This window comes from Natrix helvetica, assembly GCF_964273705.1.
Source record: "Natrix helvetica genome assembly, chromosome: 2".
NCBI lineage: Eukaryota > Metazoa > Chordata > Lepidosauria > Squamata > Natricidae > Natrix > Natrix helvetica.
In genome coordinates this window covers 57,798,791-57,817,251 of record NC_138552.1, presented here as the reverse complement: position 1 = coordinate 57,817,251, position 18,461 = coordinate 57,798,791, and the positions used below count along the sequence as shown (strand labels likewise).

At 39.4% G+C, this 18,461-nt stretch overlaps 1 protein-coding gene across 7 annotated transcripts in view; it reads right to left on the bottom strand.

Annotated features, from left to right (window-relative positions):
- The window catches only part of CSNK1G3 (casein kinase 1 gamma 3), an 83,608-nt gene that overhangs the window by 5,650 nt on the left and 59,497 nt on the right, over positions 1–18,461 (bottom strand). For 3 of the 7 annotated variants that reach the window (XM_081941655.1, XM_081941657.1, XM_081941656.1), the window contains 5 exons: positions 15,721–15,869; positions 14,299–14,394; positions 11,851–11,946; positions 3,050–3,156; positions 1,788–1,836 (listed from right to left, as the gene is read on the bottom strand). In XM_081941655.1, the coding sequence (XP_081797781.1) occupies positions 1,788–1,836; positions 3,050–3,156; positions 11,851–11,946; positions 14,299–14,394; positions 15,721–15,869 (497 nt within the window). Of the gene's footprint in view, positions 1–1,787; positions 1,837–2,088; positions 2,113–3,049; positions 3,157–11,850; positions 11,947–14,298; positions 14,395–15,720; positions 15,870–18,461 lie in introns of all 7 variants that reach the window. The other 4 variants (XM_081941658.1, XM_081941659.1, XM_081941661.1 and 1 more) reach the window with 4 other exon arrangements.

Here is an 18,461-nt window from a genome sequence, read left to right as displayed (position 1 = left end):
GCTTGGCACCTAGGTCCCTTCTCCACCTTGTCCAGCCAAATTCTGACTGACCAATTAGATCTAGCTAGGAGAAACTGCTGCAAATTCCACTTTGGGGGGGGGGGGTGGGTGTTGAGGCAAAAAGGCCCTATTTTTCTGTTGCAATGCGGATACTGTGTGGCATAGCCCCTCCCTGTGGAGATTAGACTGGTTCTTCTATACTAGTTTGCTAAAAGTACCTCAAGATCAATATTTTTTAAAAGAGTCTTCCCCTGATAAGAGTTGTTATTGTTGCCATCTTTTATTTTCCTTATTTTTCTAGTGCTGATGTAATTTTATTTCTTTTTGGTGTTGTTTTCTTTTTACGTAAGCTGCCAAGAGTCAGTTTTTTATTGCAGCAGCATACAAATATGTTTAATAAATAAATAAATAGATAAAATTACAGCAAACTTCAGTATGCATACATTGCCCATCTAAAATCTGCAACTGAAAGAATGTTATTTTTGTGGTAAAATTATGCATTACTGGTTTTCCTATACTTTCAACTCCCTGGTAAACCCACAAATAAAACTCATTTCACAATGTAAATTGTGATGAGTTGTGCAAACAGATACAATGGAAGAGACAATATTATGGTGGTTACCATACTGAGAATATAAGGGCTAAATTATATGGTAATTCAGAAAATTAAATATACTTCAATATATAAAAAATCTAGCATAAACTCAATGCTATCTGTAAAACATATACAAAATAAATACTAAATATATTTACATAATATATATTATTATATATATTAAAATGTTTAACTATATTTAGAGGGACTGAACTGATATTTTTGCATCCACCTAAATATAGTTGCATGATTTAAAAAAAAAACTATGTAAATAATCTGTCCTAGCCACAGCAATTAAAATTCAATTTCAAGCATAAAAAACAGGTTTTAAAAGGACCAATATAGAAAATGTTGACATAATCTCCTGCACTGTATTATTAACTATATTATCCTACAAATAACTTAGGATATATTATTATGGTTTCTCCAGGATCTTTCTTCAAAATGAAGGTGTATTAATTTATTAGAAGGGCTAGTAGCTTTATACAACATCACTGCCACTTTCTGTAGTTTTACTGTAACTTTTTTATACCACTATATCTAAAGCTATGGTTTTTATAATATACTTACGGTAGTTTTATGTCATGATGAGTAGCTACGAATTAACATTTTTAAGCCACTATTTTCACCTGCATTTTTCTGTTTACATCATGTATGGAACATTGAAAAGTGGAGGAAATAAAAGTTTAGTAAGTTTATTTCCTCCAGTTTTGATAATGAAAAGTTGATGATGACAAGTTATGAGGAGAGGGCGGGAAGAATGGGGTGCTTTTATCCAAACCAATAAATACAATTTCACTAATTATATCCAAATATTGGTTATTTAAAACATAAAAGAACTTCCAATGATATTATGAATATAGCCTCCCTATCTGGTGCAGTTATTAGCATTCATAAATTAGAAAAAAATCATTTTAGAAAATTTGTCATTCCATCCAAAACTAAATTTGTCAATAATAAATTAAAAGTGAAAATGTTTTATAGATTGCTTTTTGAGATGAGTACAATGGAGTGTGGAAAAGCACTAAAATACAAATTTGATAGGAGTAATTGTTCTCTGAGTTTACTAGTTAGCAATTTATCAATCGCTAACAACTCAGTAAATATGGATGAAAACACATACTGTAATTTGGTGATATTAAAATATTTAATTATTCATGAAGTTAAGGTATTACTGTGGAAGTTAAAATACCTGAAATTGTTGTTTTCCCTTTAAAATGGCAAATCGATGGGCAAAACAACTGTATTAAAGCATAAATCGAAATTAAAGCATAAATTCAGACGTATTAGATAAAAATACATAAATTCTACATCACTTCAAAACAAACAAGAATTGAAGCAGGCAAAAGTGCTCCTCAATATGCTAGCAAGTTTCTCGTATTAAAGAAGACCAATATTAAAACAATTAAAATTATTTTGGGTTTTTTTCCAATTGTACTTTTGTTTTTAAATGCTCTGGAGCTATTTCTGCCTGCCTGTGCTTTAAAACTCACCACATGTTCAACACTTTCTGGCAGCTAATATGAGGAAAATACAAGGAAGGGGGAAAAAATCAGAATGCAGCACGTTATAAAGAAAACTTATATTTGAACACACAATCATACAGTCAAGTAATGAGTAAGACAGTGACATCAGTTAAATTAATGAAGACCAAAAGGATCAAACCAACAATGCCTTTTAAAATATTATAGTATTTCGTTTTCAAATTTCAGCTTGTAGTTTAGGAATTGCTTCAAATAGTTTATGGCACAACAAACGTACATATCTTGCTTACTTTGTTGCATAGATCATAATTATTTCTGTTTTTTTAATGTGGTAGAGAATTTCATATGCAGAGATTGAGATATTTTCCGTTAATTTCAATTGTGCCTGTCACTAACACCATTCTTTGTAGATGGCAAACTTGACTCTGGGTTATATATCCCATTCCCTACAGAGTTTTGGTGCACTTCAGGAGAGAAAAATGAATTGCTTTCATGTATAAAATCCAAAATGTTTTCATGTATAAAAACTACATACTTTGCTGTATTGTGAGTTAGAGTATTTTGTACATTATTTTTAAAAGTTCCGGGAAATGCTATTTTTTGCTTGCTTATAAATGCGCAGAATGCTGTTGGAAACAACAGCAAGCTGCATAATGACAAAATCCCTCTATCACATTATTGTACTAGTATTTATTCTAGTAGTATTCTATATATGATGGAGAAATTGTGCTGCCTAGAGAGTCTAATAGGTTCAACTAAGAAACTATTTTATAGTGAAGTAATTGGAATTTCTCTGGAATTCTGAAACACATTTCCTCTGTCTCTTAGAGTTAAAAAAAAAGAACTGTTTAAGGGCTTCATGTATTTACTTGTAACAGTTAAGAACTTAAATATCTTGAGAGTTGCAATTGGAAAATTGAATCTCACAAGATGTGCTCTTTCTAAAGAGATTATTTCAAAGCCTACATACTTGGTTTCATCCATAACTTCTACTTCAGTAGGGGCTGTGATGGGTGCATTTGAACGACCAGCAGTAGGATCATCGGTGTTGAGTTCTCCATTTGTTGAGCTTACAACCTGCAATGGCAAACAGATTCAAAAATTGTGCAATAACAATTACCTACATTTACTACACTGGTTTATTATGACAGCAAAGAGTTGGAATTAGTGTATGAGCATATTATTTCATAGATGGTAGTATTTTTTTTTAACTCAGTCAAGTGTTTCTATTACTAATCATTGCAAGATCCAATCTGGATCAGTCACTGAGACCAGAGGTTTACTCTTGTGAGGTTTTGGACTCGTCAGGGAACTTTTATCTACTGGAATAGGTGCTTTGATCCCCTGAGGATGGGCTCCAGTACAAATCTGAAAGCTCAGAATAGTAAACCTCTGGTCCCAGTGACCAACCCAGTTTGGGTCTTGCAACATTATCCTAGAACACTTATATCTGCCTTTATTAATTACTAATAATTCTCCAACTGCTTGTATAAAAAGCCATCTACAAAAATGGTGGTAGCAATACAAAATATTGCAACATTTTTTTCTCTTCATGGAGCTGGGGTGGACGTGGCCTGTGCATCAGTGGTGGGTTCCGGAACCCGGTGCAGCTGGTGTACTGTGCACGGGGCTGGGTGTCCTAGACAGGTACGTGCGCTGCATGCACGTGCACACCACCACCCTGTGACACCCAGCTGGCCGGCAGAGGTCGCGCAGGCACCGCACGTTGTGTGCACGTGTGCAATGGGCCAATCGCATTATTAAACGGCCATGGAACGCAGGTGGGCCAAACAAGCCACCATACCGGTACGGTGGCTGCTTCTCCTGGCTACTATCGGTATGGCCATACCAGGCCATACCGCCCAGAACCCACCACTGCTGTGAATGACACATTCAGCCCACGGGCCGCCAGTTGGACACCCATGCTTTAGTGGAAATGGAAAATGCAGAATAAAACTGAAGGCAGAATACAGAAAAACCAAATTGCAATTCTGAGTGACTTAAAAATATAATCATTACCAACAGATTGTGTCAATTCAAGTCAGAGAATTTCGATTCCAAAAATCTTCTCTTTAAAGATGCTGTAAATTGCTTTATGATTGCCTAATTTAGTAATATAGACTAGTATTTCAAATGCTGGGAAACTATGTTAAAGAAAATGAATAAAGTCCATTCATTACCAGGAACAAAATGCACAAAAATGAAACCATTTTGCATAGATGGAACTACTACTTCTCTCATCATTGAGAACCTTTAGTAAAAACTGATAAATACTTATGTTTCTCAGTACATAGATCTATTTTCCCCAAAACATAAGACAGGCGATGGTAATTGAACCAGATTCCCATTCAGAATGAAAATGGGCATTGGTTCTTACCTGAGACGCCCGTTCTTTGGGAGGTGGATAGCATGCAGGATGGGTTAACTCTGTCCAGTATCCAATCGGACTGAGTCTACAGTTGTGATGTCACATCTCCTCTGGTGACTCCTCCCAGCTTTTGACGAAGAGGATCTGTAGACTGACGTATGGTGTAAACAGGAATCCTTCAAACCAACATTCTCCTCCAGTACCTATCACAAGTGCCCTAAGAGGTCCCTACTCCTTACTATAAGGTTCGGCTGATACAGGGTGGGGCTGGATGCTATCTCCACCGCCCAGAGAACGGGCATCTCAGGTAAGAACCAACGCCCATTCTCCCTAGTTGGTGGAGATAGCATCCAGGATGGGACATACCAACACCTGGCCTGGCCTCAAGGGAGGGTTGATGTCTAGACCTCAGTGTTCTGTGTTGAGAGGACTTGCTGCAACACTCTTCTACCAAAGGCAGCATCCGCCGATGCAAAACTATCCAAGCGATAATGACGTACAAAGAGAGAAGGAGACGTCCATGTAGCCACTTTGCAGATCTCCTCGACCGAGGCCTGAGTGGACCATGCCACTGACATGGCGGCACTCCTGGTAGAATGGGCCGTCACATGTCGAAGAGTCGGCAAGGCCTGGGACCTGTAGGCCATTAAAATGCAGGATCTGATCCAGCATCCAATAGACTTTGAAGATACCTTGGAGCCCAGACTGGTCTACTGAAATAAGACGAACAACGCCTCTGTGTGTGTGAACCCAGCAGTCCATTTGATATAAATTTGGAGTGCATGTCATACGTCAAGAGTGTGTGCCATTTGCACTCAAGCCTGTGTCTGGGAGAGGGACAAAAGTTAGGCAGGACTAGGTCTTGAGACCTATGAAACCTGTTATTAATCTTGGGAATAAAAGCCAGGTCAAGTCTGAGAACTACTCTATCCTGATGAAAAACGCAGAGATCCTGCCTCAAAGACAGGGCTGTAATTTCCGAAATAAGCCGAGCAGACATGACGACCACCAAGAACGCCACTTTGAGCAATAAATGTCTCATGCAGGTACTCCGCAGAGATTCAAAGGGTGGTCCTGTGATGGCATCCAGGACCTTATCTAAATCCAACGGTGGGAATCTATGAACAGTGGTAGGGCTGATGTTGGTTGGCCCCCGGAGAAAACGCGTGACTAGTGGAAAGAAAGAATTTCGAATGATGGGGAGACCAGGACTGAAGATAGGGCTGCCACCTGTCGTCTAAGGGTGTTAGATGAGAGGCCTGTGTTGAGGCCCTGCTGGAGAAAGTCCAAAATCAAGGGTATGGACGCAGTAGCTGGAGCAATGGCTTGGCTGACACACCAATTGGAATGAACCACTGCAGTTTTCGGCTGTGGAGACGGGACCAGGGAACAACTCCGAAAAAGGAAACCATTTTGCCCAAGAGCTGTGAGAGCCAAAGACGTGGTACCTGACAACATCTCGTCATCTCCATGACCATTTCCTGGAGACTGGAGAGGCAATCTGGGGAGAGAAGAATGGTGCCCTGCGCTGTGTCTATTACAGCCCCTAAGTGCAACAGACGGGTTGAGGCAACTAGATGGCTTTTCTCCACATTGATGGAGAACCCGTGATCTCACAGGGCCTGGACAGCGGCCTGGAGATCCTTGGGTGCCTGAGTTGCTGACCTGGAATGGATCAAAATGTCATCCAAGTAGAATTGTAATCTGATGGGCCTGGAGCGGAGGTGGGCCATTAATGCCGCCAGAATTTTTGTAAAAACCCTGGAGTGGACAAGAGTCCGAAGGGGAGTGGCCTGTATTGAAGATGTTGCCTTGCATAACAGAAATGGAGAAACTGCCTGTGGGCTGGAAGGATGGGGGCATGAAGGTATGCCTCCGTCAAATCCACCAATGTCAGTTGGTCGCCTCCCCCCCCCCCAGCCGGAATCCCCTCCAGAATTGTCTGGAGGGACTGCATCTTGAACCTGCAGTACTTGATGTAACGGTTCAGTGATTTTAGGTCGAGAACCGCTCTCCAACCCCCAGAAACCTTTAGGATGACAAACAGATGGGAATAAAACCCCTGTCCTACCTGATCCAGAGGGACAAGTTGGATCGCCTGGATGTCGAGCAGATGACAGATCGCCTGTTCCATAAGGTGCCATCGATGTGGCTCCCGAGAGACAGAACATAGAACAAAGGACATTGGAAGGTTGGAGATTAATTCTAACGACAGGCCGGATCTGATTGTGTTCCTGACCCATGAGTCTGTGGTTGTGTCCTCCCAGCAATTAGCAAATGCCGAGAGACAGCCCCTGATTGGGAGATCATCCAGAGAGTCACTTTTGACGTCTGAATGAGCAGTTAGCTCCTCCTTTAAATGACCTCTTGGGGGGAAAATGTTGCCCCCGCTTCCAAATCTGTCCTGGGACTGTTGTGGTGGCCTGTGCCTAGACTTATGTTGAAGATGGGAGATATTGAACCCCCTGTCCGATCCCCGATGTAATAATGAGAAGTTCTGCCCTCGGGCTTACAAAATAGAGAGGGTAGAACCTTGCATTTGTCACACGACTCCATTAGGAGAGGCTCAGAGGAACCCCGAAAAGTCATTCCCTTGCGAATGGGGCTAATGCCAGTCGCCATTTGGCTCTGGCATCTGCCTGCCATTGCTTCAGCCAGAGAAGGCGTCTGGTGAATACCAAGGAGGCTATGGCTTTGGATGCGAATCGGACTGCATTTAAGGACGCATCCGCTGAGAATTCAACCGCAGCCTTGATCTTATCAAGGTCGCGATGTGACCTGGAATCTCCCGGGGGAAGTCTATCCTGTAATTGTTTAATCCAAAGGATGACGGCCCTGCTGAAAAAGGAGGCCAAAGTAGAGGCCTGGACAGACCAGGCCGCAGCTTGGTGGCCCTTGATAAGTGTCTGTTCAAAACACATGTCCTCGGGTTTCAACACCTCCTCCGGGGCCCCAGTCACAGCTGAAGGGGAGGAAAGGGCAGTCACTGGGAAGGGGAGGTCCACTGCAGGAACCTCCAATTTCTTGGCCAGTTCCAGACCTATATTGTACAGCCATTTGTCTAGGGAGTTACAAAAGAGATACGACCCTGGGGAAGCCTACTGCCTTTGGACTAAGTCCAAGAATAATCTGGTGGAAGGAATCACTTCTCAACCATAGGTTCCAGGAAGAGGGGATCCGCCAGATCCCCCTTTCCTGGATCCAAATCCTGAGGTGGAGGAGCTAACCCTACTTTGCTATTTTTTGGCCTTAAAAAGAGATCTAAAAACAGCTGATTGGAACAGCCCGACAAAGGTAGCCTGGTCTGGGGATAGGTCCTCATCCTCTGACAGGTTAGAATCCTGAATGCCTCTTTCTCCTCCCCACCTACTGAAACCTTAGATAACGGTTTGGAATGACTGGGTGCTGAAGGAGAAGCAGGACTTCTGCTGACACGGGGTTGCCTGGGAGAAGGCTCTCTGAGCTGGGCAGAAGCAGGTGACGATCCTTGCTGGAGACCTGCCACAATGCCTTGGTGAATGGCTTCAGAGATGATGGAAGCCATATCAAGACTTCCAGTTGGAAGGAGCACAGGTGGATGTGCTTGGATCGGTGTAGATCCCCCTGCTGGGGATGGGGCCCTAGTGACAGTAATTCAGCTGATGCTGAAGGAGACCTTGAACTGTGCTGCCTCGCTGAAAAAGGTGATTCTCCCTCACTGTCCTTAGACAGGTCTGTACACCTTGGACTATCTATTGGCAAAGGGCCTGGCAGAAATGGATGTGGGCTTGTTGGGCACACGGTTGGAGAATGAAGCTGCTGCATCGCAGCAAGATGTTTAGCCTTTTTGAACTCTTTGTCCAACAACCGTTGGTGACGAGGTTCCGCCTTTTGGGTTGCCTTTGAGGCTTTGGCCTGTCACTGTGCTAATTGTTTGCTAGCCGAGCTGAAGACTTATTGCGCAGGTCATAGTCCCTTATCAGCAATGATTTACTGTGCATGCTTTCTAATACATCACACATTCCAGAGACTTCTTCCCTTTTGATCTTTGTTCGTCTTCAAGAAGGCGGACAACATTTGTTCTTGCCAAAATGTAACAATTAGATAGATTTGTTTTATTTCTATTTTGTTATTTTTGTATTAAAGTTTGTTTTCATTAGAACATGTTCTCGGGTTTTATTTTATTTTTCGCTTCTTGAGGATATGCTGTTTGGAAAAGCCGTCGATTCCAAACCTCATTAGTTCAGGGTGAAATCTTCCCCTGACATGGCCAGGCTTCCTTTGGATCGTGGATCTGGGGCTGCCTGTTTCTTGACTGAGATGGTGTGGTTCCCATCTTCAAAAATGGGAAAAAAATAGATCCAGGAAACAACAGACCTATCAGCCTGACCTCAATACCAGGAAAGATTCTGGAAAAAATAATCAAGCAACGAATTTGCGAACACCTAGCTGGCAGGAATATCCAACACTCCAGAAGATAGGCTTAAGATACAGAAGGATCTTGACAAACTTGAACATTGGGCACTATCTAATAAAATGAAATTCAATGGTGAAAAGAGTAAGGTTCTACATTTAGGCAACAAAAATGGAATGCACAGGTACAGTATAGGTGGTACCTTGCTCAGTAGTAGTAACTGTGAAAGGGATCTTGGAGTCCTAGTGGACAACCATTTCAATATGAGCCAGCAGTGTGCAGCAGCTGCCAAAAAAGCCAACGCAGTCCTAGGCTGCATCAACAGAGGGATAGAATCAAGATCATGTGAAGTGTTGATGCCGCTTTATAATGCCTTGGTAAGGCCACACTTGGAATACTGCATTCAGTTCTGGTCGCCACGATGTAAAAAAGATGTGGAGACTCTAGAAAGAGTGCAGAGAAGAGCAACAAAGATGATTAGGGGACTGGAGACTGAAACATATGAAGAACAGTTGCAGGAACTGGGTATGTTTAGCTTAAGAGAAAGAAGGACTAGGGGAGACATGATAGCAGTGTTCCAATATCTCAGGGGTTGCCACAAAGAAGAGGGAGTCAAACTATTCTCCAAGGCACCTGAGGGTAGAACAAGAAGCAATGGGTGGAAACTAATCAAGGAGAGAAGCAACTTAGAACTGAGGAGAAATTTCCTGACAGTTAGAACAATTAATCAGTGGAACAGCTTGCCTCCAGAAGTTGTGAATGCCCCAACACTGGAAGTCTTTAAGAAGATGTTGGATAGTCATCTGTCTGAAACGGTATAGGGTTTCCTGCCTAGGCAGGGGGTTGGACTAGAAGACCTCCAAGAATAGTTTGACTCCTTCTTCTTTGTGGCAACCCCTGAGATATTGGAACATCCACTCCTTTGATTTGACTGAGTCTTAAGCTGGGAGGATTCACCAGAGGAGGCGTGACATCACAACTGTACACTCAGTCCGATTGGATACTGGACAGAGTTAACCCATCCTGGATGCTATCTCCACCAACTAGGCAGAATGACAATTATTTCCTATGTCTATTACAAAGGTTGACAAAGTGATTACGGAAGGTTGAGTAAGGTGAGAAATACCCAAAAGAGAAATCAAATCATCTTTGAAGCATGGTGTTAAGGTGTATTAAAGATGTTTTCCAAAAACTGTAGTAAACAACCCTAAAAACAATTTACCGTATTTTTCAAGTATAAGACGCACCTTTTTTCCTCAAAAAAAGGGTGAAAATCTGGGTGCCTCTTATACACTGAATAGAATATTTTTGGCCTCCCGAAACCCCACCCCCTTTGCAAAAATGGCCGTGCATAGCCTTTAGGAGGCTTATAGAGTGCTCCTGGGGGGTGGGTAGGGCAAAAATGATCAAAAAATTGGCTCATTTTTGCTTGTTTTTGTTCCCCACCCCCACCCCAGGAATACTCTATAAGCCTCTTAAAGGCTATGCATGCCTTTTTGTTGAAAAATGAGCTGTTTTTCGCTCGTTTATGCCCCCCCCCAGCCCCCAGGAGCACTCTACAAGCCTCCTAAAAGCTATGCATGCCCTTTTTTTGACAAAAAACTGCCCTTTTTTGCAAAATACTGGATGTTTTTGAGAGGTCTGCAGAGTGCAAAAACTTTTTTTTTTTTGCCTCTTCAAAATCTTGGTGTGTCTTATACTCCAGTGCGTCTTATACTCCGAAAAATACGGAGTATAAGATATATATAGCCTTTAATATATATTAAAGGCTATATAAGACTACAATCTGAAATTTTACAGGAACAACATAAAAAACAATAATTAACAAAGTGCATTTCCTTGGAGATAATGTTATACTTCAATATTACTTACAATGCAGACATATTTTTACTTAGGAATTATGGGCAGTTTTCAAAAAATGAAGCCGTCCAATTTTCTTTCAACAAAGCAGAATGTATCATGCGGTAATGCATTATTATCTTTATGGCTTATCCCTAAATCACTAATCCTGTCTCAGATGCAAATTACAGTAATTTAATATAGGAAATTAGATTATCATTAAGTATGAGAGACAACAGCAGACTAGACAACTACAGCTAGACAAATAATTCTTCAAATATACCTTTTTAAAGGGTCTGGGTGATTTCAAATTGCTATATAGCCATTCAAAAATATATAAGAAAGATATATGATTAGCAATGGAGAGATATTGGTGGTTTAAAAAAATGAAATATGCCCTTTGGCAGAAGTAAAAGTAAAAGAAAAGGTATAAAAGAACTGCTGAGAAAACAGCAGGAAATAATCCAGATCCTTATTGAAACAGAGAAGGAATAGTAGGTGACAGGAAACATTCCATCTGCTTCTCTCTTTTCCACAAATTTATATAATCATAGATACATGAGCTCTCTTTACATCACATGGACTGCAACAACTTTTACTGGATTTAGTAAACTTGTTTTTCAAGATTGTTTTAGGGAAAATGAACAGCTACATAGGCATAATATATTTGAGATATATTATTCACTAATTCAGCAAATATAACATTCACAAACCAGGCAGATAATATATAGGGGGGAGGGGTAGACTACACTTCAAATGGATTATTATAATAACAGGAATATCAATATTGTTTTCAATCATAGGCATAAAAGGACATTAAATAGGAGCTGGAAATTGTTACTATAATAGGTGATTCATATGATCAAATTATTACTAAGAGTCAGCAGTCATCTGAAGCTCTAATGGTACTGCCATTTTCACCAAACATCATTCAATAACAATTTTATTGCCTAGGAATCATCCAAATATGTTTCAAAATGCAGATGGCTGTTCTTCTACAAGCACTTGTAGAAACAAAAACAAATTTTGTCTGATGTTTTTATTATGGCTTTTATAACAGAAGATGTATAGTTATGGACACAATTAGAAGTAAATGGCAACTAAACACATGCCATTTTTGTCCAAGGAGTTTAAGATGTGGAAATAGTCATGCAAAAAAAACAGAAAATACCTGTACCGAGCCACCATGTCTGTCTGCAGCCAGGTGAGCTCTCAAGTGATGGGGATTGGCCTGATGGGGGTCCCAAGCTGCCCTGTGGTCTGTTGACTGCCAGTAATATAATGCATTAAGCATGCATACAAGAGGAGGAAAAAGAACCCAAAATATATTAAATACATCATGCAGCTTAATCAATGGTATTTTATTCTAAATAAAGAGCACAAAAATGTATAGAAGCCAATGCATGTGTAATAAAACATGTACAAATGCAGAAACAAATCAGTTTAAAGTCCCCCCTTTTAAAAAGAGTTCAACAACGAGTTGAATCATTTAACAACATGTCAAACATGGAATCCCATGCAGAATAAAAATATTTGGGGAACTAATTTTGGAAATTATACATTTTAAGAAAAAATAATTTCTAAATTATTTTGATTAGGGGCATGCAAAATGATTCTGAAACGGTATAGGGTTTCCTGCCTAGGCAGGGGGTTGGAGTAGAAGACCTCCAAGGTCCCTTCCAACTCTGTTATTGTATTGTATAGTTGTATTTTATTCTGCAGAAATATAGGTTTGCAATAAGTATATACAACAACAACTCTTTATTTTGCATATGAGCTGTAAATGTGGGCATTGCTATTGGCAAAGTCTGTCAAAATAAATAGTGGGAATGAGTGATGTTCATTAATACAAAGTAGATGTATAATTAAGTAACACTTTTCTGCAATCAGCATACCTATACAGTTATTCTTATGTAATGCTTGGCTTCATCTTCATCACAACACAATTTGTGCTTGGTGAAGAGTCAATTTAATTGAGAGCATTTATATTTGTAGATGCAGATACTAATTGAAGAAGGCACACATACATGAACAAACACACACCTTTTTGGAAAAAGATGTAATAATGGACTACTATTCTATCTATTCTTACATCCTCATGTGGATGAAAAACAAAGGGAGCAAGGAACTTCTGAGTGTCCACTGCTATTTATGGCCACAATACTTGAAATGTTTTTAGTTCTGTTCCATTAAGACATAGCTGAACATAGCTAACTTAAAATATTCTAACAGAATGTTTTAGGCAGGCTGTTCTGTTAAAAATACTGTTTCGTTTCCCATTTCATAAACACCTCAAGAATTTTCACTGAGGAGCACAAAATAATAAAATGAGAACTTCAGTATTTCAATGGCATGCACACTTAACTTATACATATCAAATTATAGTCAAATTTAATGTTTAAATACTAAAAACATATGTCCATAACCTATCTTACTATATTTTAAAGTTATAACTTATTTTACATTTAAAGATCATGTCAAAATGACAAAATTAATATACATTTTATTACTAGCAAATTGTGCCCCATTGGCACACTGTTTCGGAGATATTTCTTTAGTGAGGAACAGAGAAACAGGATGATCACAAGTGGGGGGGGCAGTTGGAGCGGGAGCACCTTCTGACTTCCTGCCAGCTTCCCTATTGAGTTTCCTTGTGGGAAGCTGGCAGGGAGTGCTGGAAATCTCTTTCTTTCTTCCCTTCGTTTCCTTTCTTCCAGTTTCTTCCTTCCTCTGTTACTACATGTATCTCACCCTTCCTTCCATCCTCACTTTCTTCCCTCCCCTCTTCCTTACTTTCCTTCCCCACTTCCTTTCTCAGGTTTTATGCAACTGAGCTGGAAAAACTTGAGTATTCGCAAAGACAAAAATTAAGATAAAATAGAATATAGTATATTATCACTCAGTTAAGATAAAGTACAGTATAGTAAGTTATCACTCGTTCTTGCTCACAAAAATTATTTTCCATGCGATTATTTTCATTCCAAAAATTCTAAGAAAAGCCAAATTAGTTACAGGAATTATAATATTAATTTTACTCTCAAAAGTCATTTTACTTTTTAAAATTAAAAAAAAAGATTCAGAAGAGTCATAATAAACAACTTCAATTATTATAAAAGACCAAATGAAAGCTGTGGGATCACTTCTTCATAATGAATTTTCCCTTTCTTAGGCCAAATAAATTAGTTTAGAAGCATCAATATTACCTCTCAAAAGAAACAAAATTCAGTAATAAAAATATGTAAAATGTGAGTTTGAAGCTGGCTTCAAATCCTGACCTAAAGAGGATGCTGATTATACAAAACTTTAATTAATTCCCATGATAATATGTTTAACCACTGTGAAGACAGGGAGAAATTCTCTTTGAAGACAGCAATGGGATAATCTCAAATCCACTATTAAACTTTAAATTCCTTTTAATTATGCCTGTATTAACAATAATAACTTTTAAATATTATATTGTACAATATAGTATTACACAAGATTATTTAAAGTCTAGAGTCAAAACAATGATATGAGTAAATATTTCTTCAAAGAAACAAATGATATATAATTTTAGTCACAAACTATTACTATTACAATGCAACATGAAACTGGCATGCAATATTGCTAGATGGCATACCTGATTTTTGGACTGCTGCAACTTATCTCTGTGTGGATGTGCTTCTCTATTGGAAGTTATCGCAGGATCTGAATGGATGGAACCCACTGGAGTAGGCTGCACAAAAGGTATTAGAGGTACATGATAAGAAAACTGGGACAACAGTAACTAATATATTTATTTTGAGAAATAGTGAAAGATTATTTTTAGTTTCCATGGTAACTTGACTTGCAAACCTTTAGTATTGGCACATGTGGTCAGAGGGAAATAATTTCATTGATTATAAAATTAACTTACAATAAGTAGATTCATCACCACAACAGGCAAATCAATTAAATACCTTTAAAATATCTTAAATCAAAAGATCCAGTTGCCCAAGAAGGAAAACAGGAGCCTAAAGGAGCCATTTACAACTTGAGTGTTTAAGTACTGTAACAGCTATTATGTAGGCTAGGCAGACAGAAAATAGCACATTGCATTCATGAACACTAACAAGCAGTCCGAAAACACAATAAAAATTCCGTAATTTCACAACACATGGAAAAACTCAACCACAGTTTCTGAGAGTACCTAGACCAGGAGTAATCAACCTTTTTATACCTACCGCCCACTTTTGTATCTCTGTTAGTAGTAAATTTTCTAACCGCCCACCGGTTCCACAGTAATGGTGATTTATAAAGTAGGGAAGTAACTTTACTTTATAAAATTTATAAAGCAGAATTACAGCAAACCCCTACCACCCACCATGGAAGCTGGAACGCCCACTAGTGGGCGGTAGGGACCAGGTTGACTACCACTGCCCTAGACCAAGCCAAATCCAAAAATGCTGAGGAATTTCTGGAAGCTTGGCATTGAAACAAATCAGCCATCAGACATATAAAGATATACAAATCAGCAATCAGACATATAAAAATAAAGTATAGTTACAATTCAAAAGAAACAAAAAGCTAAGAAGGAAACAAAAAAGACCAAAACACATCCCTCCACCTTCCAAAAGCCAGCACTCAAATAAGTAGCGATTAATACCAGATGGACTATCAAGCAGAAAACAATACCCTAATCAAAGAACTAACAAGGAGAAAACCACACCGCCTACCAACACTGGCAAGGCAAACTACTGTCTATAAACAAGAAGCAAATCCCACACTTATCAGCACTGATGATGTCACCTGGTTTGGTAATAATCAGCAAGCAAAAAAACTAAACTCAGAGAACCAAAGATATAGAAGTGGTTCTTGACATAGGACCACAACTGGGAACAGGATGTCAAAGCAGTTGTTAAGTGAGTTGCTCCCAATTTATAACCTTTTTGCAACAGTTGTTAAAAGAATCACTGCAGTAGCCAAGTAAATCACATGGCTATTACATGAATCTGGATTCCCTCATTGACTTTACTTGTCAGAAGGTAATTGGAAAGATTGCAAATGGTGATCGCATACTTACCAGTTGTTTACCAATCCAGTCATATTCATAATCAAACATATAACCCTTCCGATCAAATAAGTCTGTAAAGAGCTTTCTTAAGTAGTCGTAATCTGGTTTTTCAAAGAAATCTAGCCTTCTCACATAACGAAGGTAGGTAGCCATTTCTTCTACAGGAATAAAGAAAACATTGGTAATATTAACTGCTAGAAAAATTAGTGTCAATTACTATAAGCCACAGCTTTTTCGTGTAGGATAAAATATCTTTATAAATTATCATTTAATATAAGTACTGCCAATCTTATCAATTATATTTATTCAAATTGTATGTGCCTTTCTAACAAATTTGTGATTAGAAGATCTGGAGGGAGGAGGAAGTATAGAAAAAAAAAATACCCATGCAACCTGTTTTTCCAACCTTTTATTCCACTGAAAGGAGCAGGGGATGAAAAGCCACTAAAAATAAATAAATATATCATTCATTAAATATTATTATAAAACCAAGTTGCAGCCAGTTCAATTTCAAAATTAATGGATAACAATCAGTGAAATTAATACTGCTTTGGGGGGAGGGATATCAGTAGATAAAACTTTGAGAGCTTGGATGACATCATTTGTATCATAGCATGTTGTCACTATTCTAAAATTTGAAATTCAAGCTATGATATTGATTGTATTTTCAATGATATTTTGGCTATAGGTAACATTTTTTCCTAATGCCATTAGTATACAAAAATATAGCAATGGAATTATTGAGCAAGCATATTTTACCAATTATATGCGTCATTTAGATTGCAAAGCATCAAATTATGTGTACAGACCTAATAAAAGAAAATCATGAAAACTACTTCAATATCTTGCTTAGTACAGGAACCCAAATTTATAATACCGTGTTTCCCCGAAATTATGACATGTCCTGATAATAAGACCATGCCATATTTTTCCTGTGGGCAAAAATATACGCCCTCCCCAATAAGCCCCCTGGACAACCCCCCCCCCTCCAGCCAGGCAGAGTGCCACTCACCAACCTAGCGATATCCCGAAGGCGGGGGGAGGGGGCAAAGGCACTCGCATTGCTTGATGCCTTTGGGATACCGCTAGGTTGTTGGGTGGCGCTGTGCCCAGCTGGAGCGGGACTTGCCGGGCAGCTGCTCTCATGAGCAGCCGCCCAGCAATGCCCCTTTCCAGCCGGGCAGAACGCCACTCACCAACCCAGTAATATCCCAAAGGTGCTAAGCCACGTGGCACTCTGCCCGGTTGGAAAGAGAGGATGCACAAGCACTTGTTCTGCCTCCAGCTTGCATGCCTCCCAGCCTCGCAGAGAGCTGGGACAGAGTCTTCCTGCAGCCAGCCCATAACCATAGAGCATAGTCTCAGAGCGGTCGCTGCGAGAAGACTCGGCAGCGGATCTCCAGACTTTGGAAGCCAGTTATGCTCGGAGCATGGCGGCAGCGGCAGCAGCGCCCTGGCCCAGCCCTGCATGTAGAGCTGGGCATGGTGAGGCTGGGAGGCACGCAAGCTAGAGGCAGAACAAGTGCTCTTCCCAGCCGGGCAGAGCGCCACGTGACTTTGCGCCTTTGGGATATTACTGGGTAGGTGAGTGGTGCTCTGCCCGGCTGAAAAGGGGCATTGCCGTATGGCTGCTCATGAGCGTGGTCACCTCATGGTGGCTTTGTTGCACTGCTGTGACAGCGCAACACAGCTGTTTGCCCCTGAGGCTATGCCCGCCTTTTCGGGCGCTCGCTCGCAAGAGAGCAGCCACCCGGCAATCCCAAACCAATAAGCCCCCCCCCCCAAATAATAAGGCCCAAGCAAAATTTGGGGGGGATCAAAAGAAAATAAGACCCCATCTTATTTTCGGGGAAAAACGGTAGGTACAACTTTTGACTATGTCATTTTGATCTAGACTTATGTAACCAATACAATGCTAATTATCTTCTTCCTACACTACAATGTAATTGGAAATTTTCCACAGCATTAGCACCTTCTCTGAATAGAAATGAAATATGTATCTGCACAGATTGTTATAGAAGTTAACAATCTCAAAATCACTGAGGCATGTATATGTAATTTTCAGTGGAGAAACTCTAATATAATTTTTTTCCAGAAGAGAATTAACATTTAAAATTGCATATATAATGTTGAATGATGTACTGAAAACTTAGAACTTCTTGTGTTTGAATATATCAACATTGGGAAACAATATATTGTGCAATTGGAAAAAAGACAATCTCAGATGTCAAGTCCTGAATGGAAGCAAATATTAATTTTCAATCTTTGAACTGGCTCTTTATAAATGTAATGGAAATACTGTCCAATGTGATTCATGAAGGCAAAATTTAATCTGGACAAATAAGAACAGTGGTTTGTGTATTTATTGTGATGTATTTTTTACAGCAATAAAATATGTTGAAACATTTTTGTAATCCTTAAACTTATCTTGATGCTTCAAATTAATCTCATTAAATTTCTGAAACATTCCAAATGTCAGTGTTACAAGAAACACCCCCAATGAAAGAAAATTCCGAGGCTTGCTTCCAGGTCTGACACCAGGCAAGTAAGTAATATATTGTTCATATTTTTATATTGATTGCAGAAATCCATTTTCTTTTCCTTATGATAAAATGTAAACCTAATCCTGAATAAGTCCATAGCTCTATCAAACAGCAGTCTTAAAAATCTACCAAATATCCATGTTTAATAAGTGTACAAACTGTTGTTATCTTAACAAAGTTGCTGAAACAATTTATTCTTTCATAATT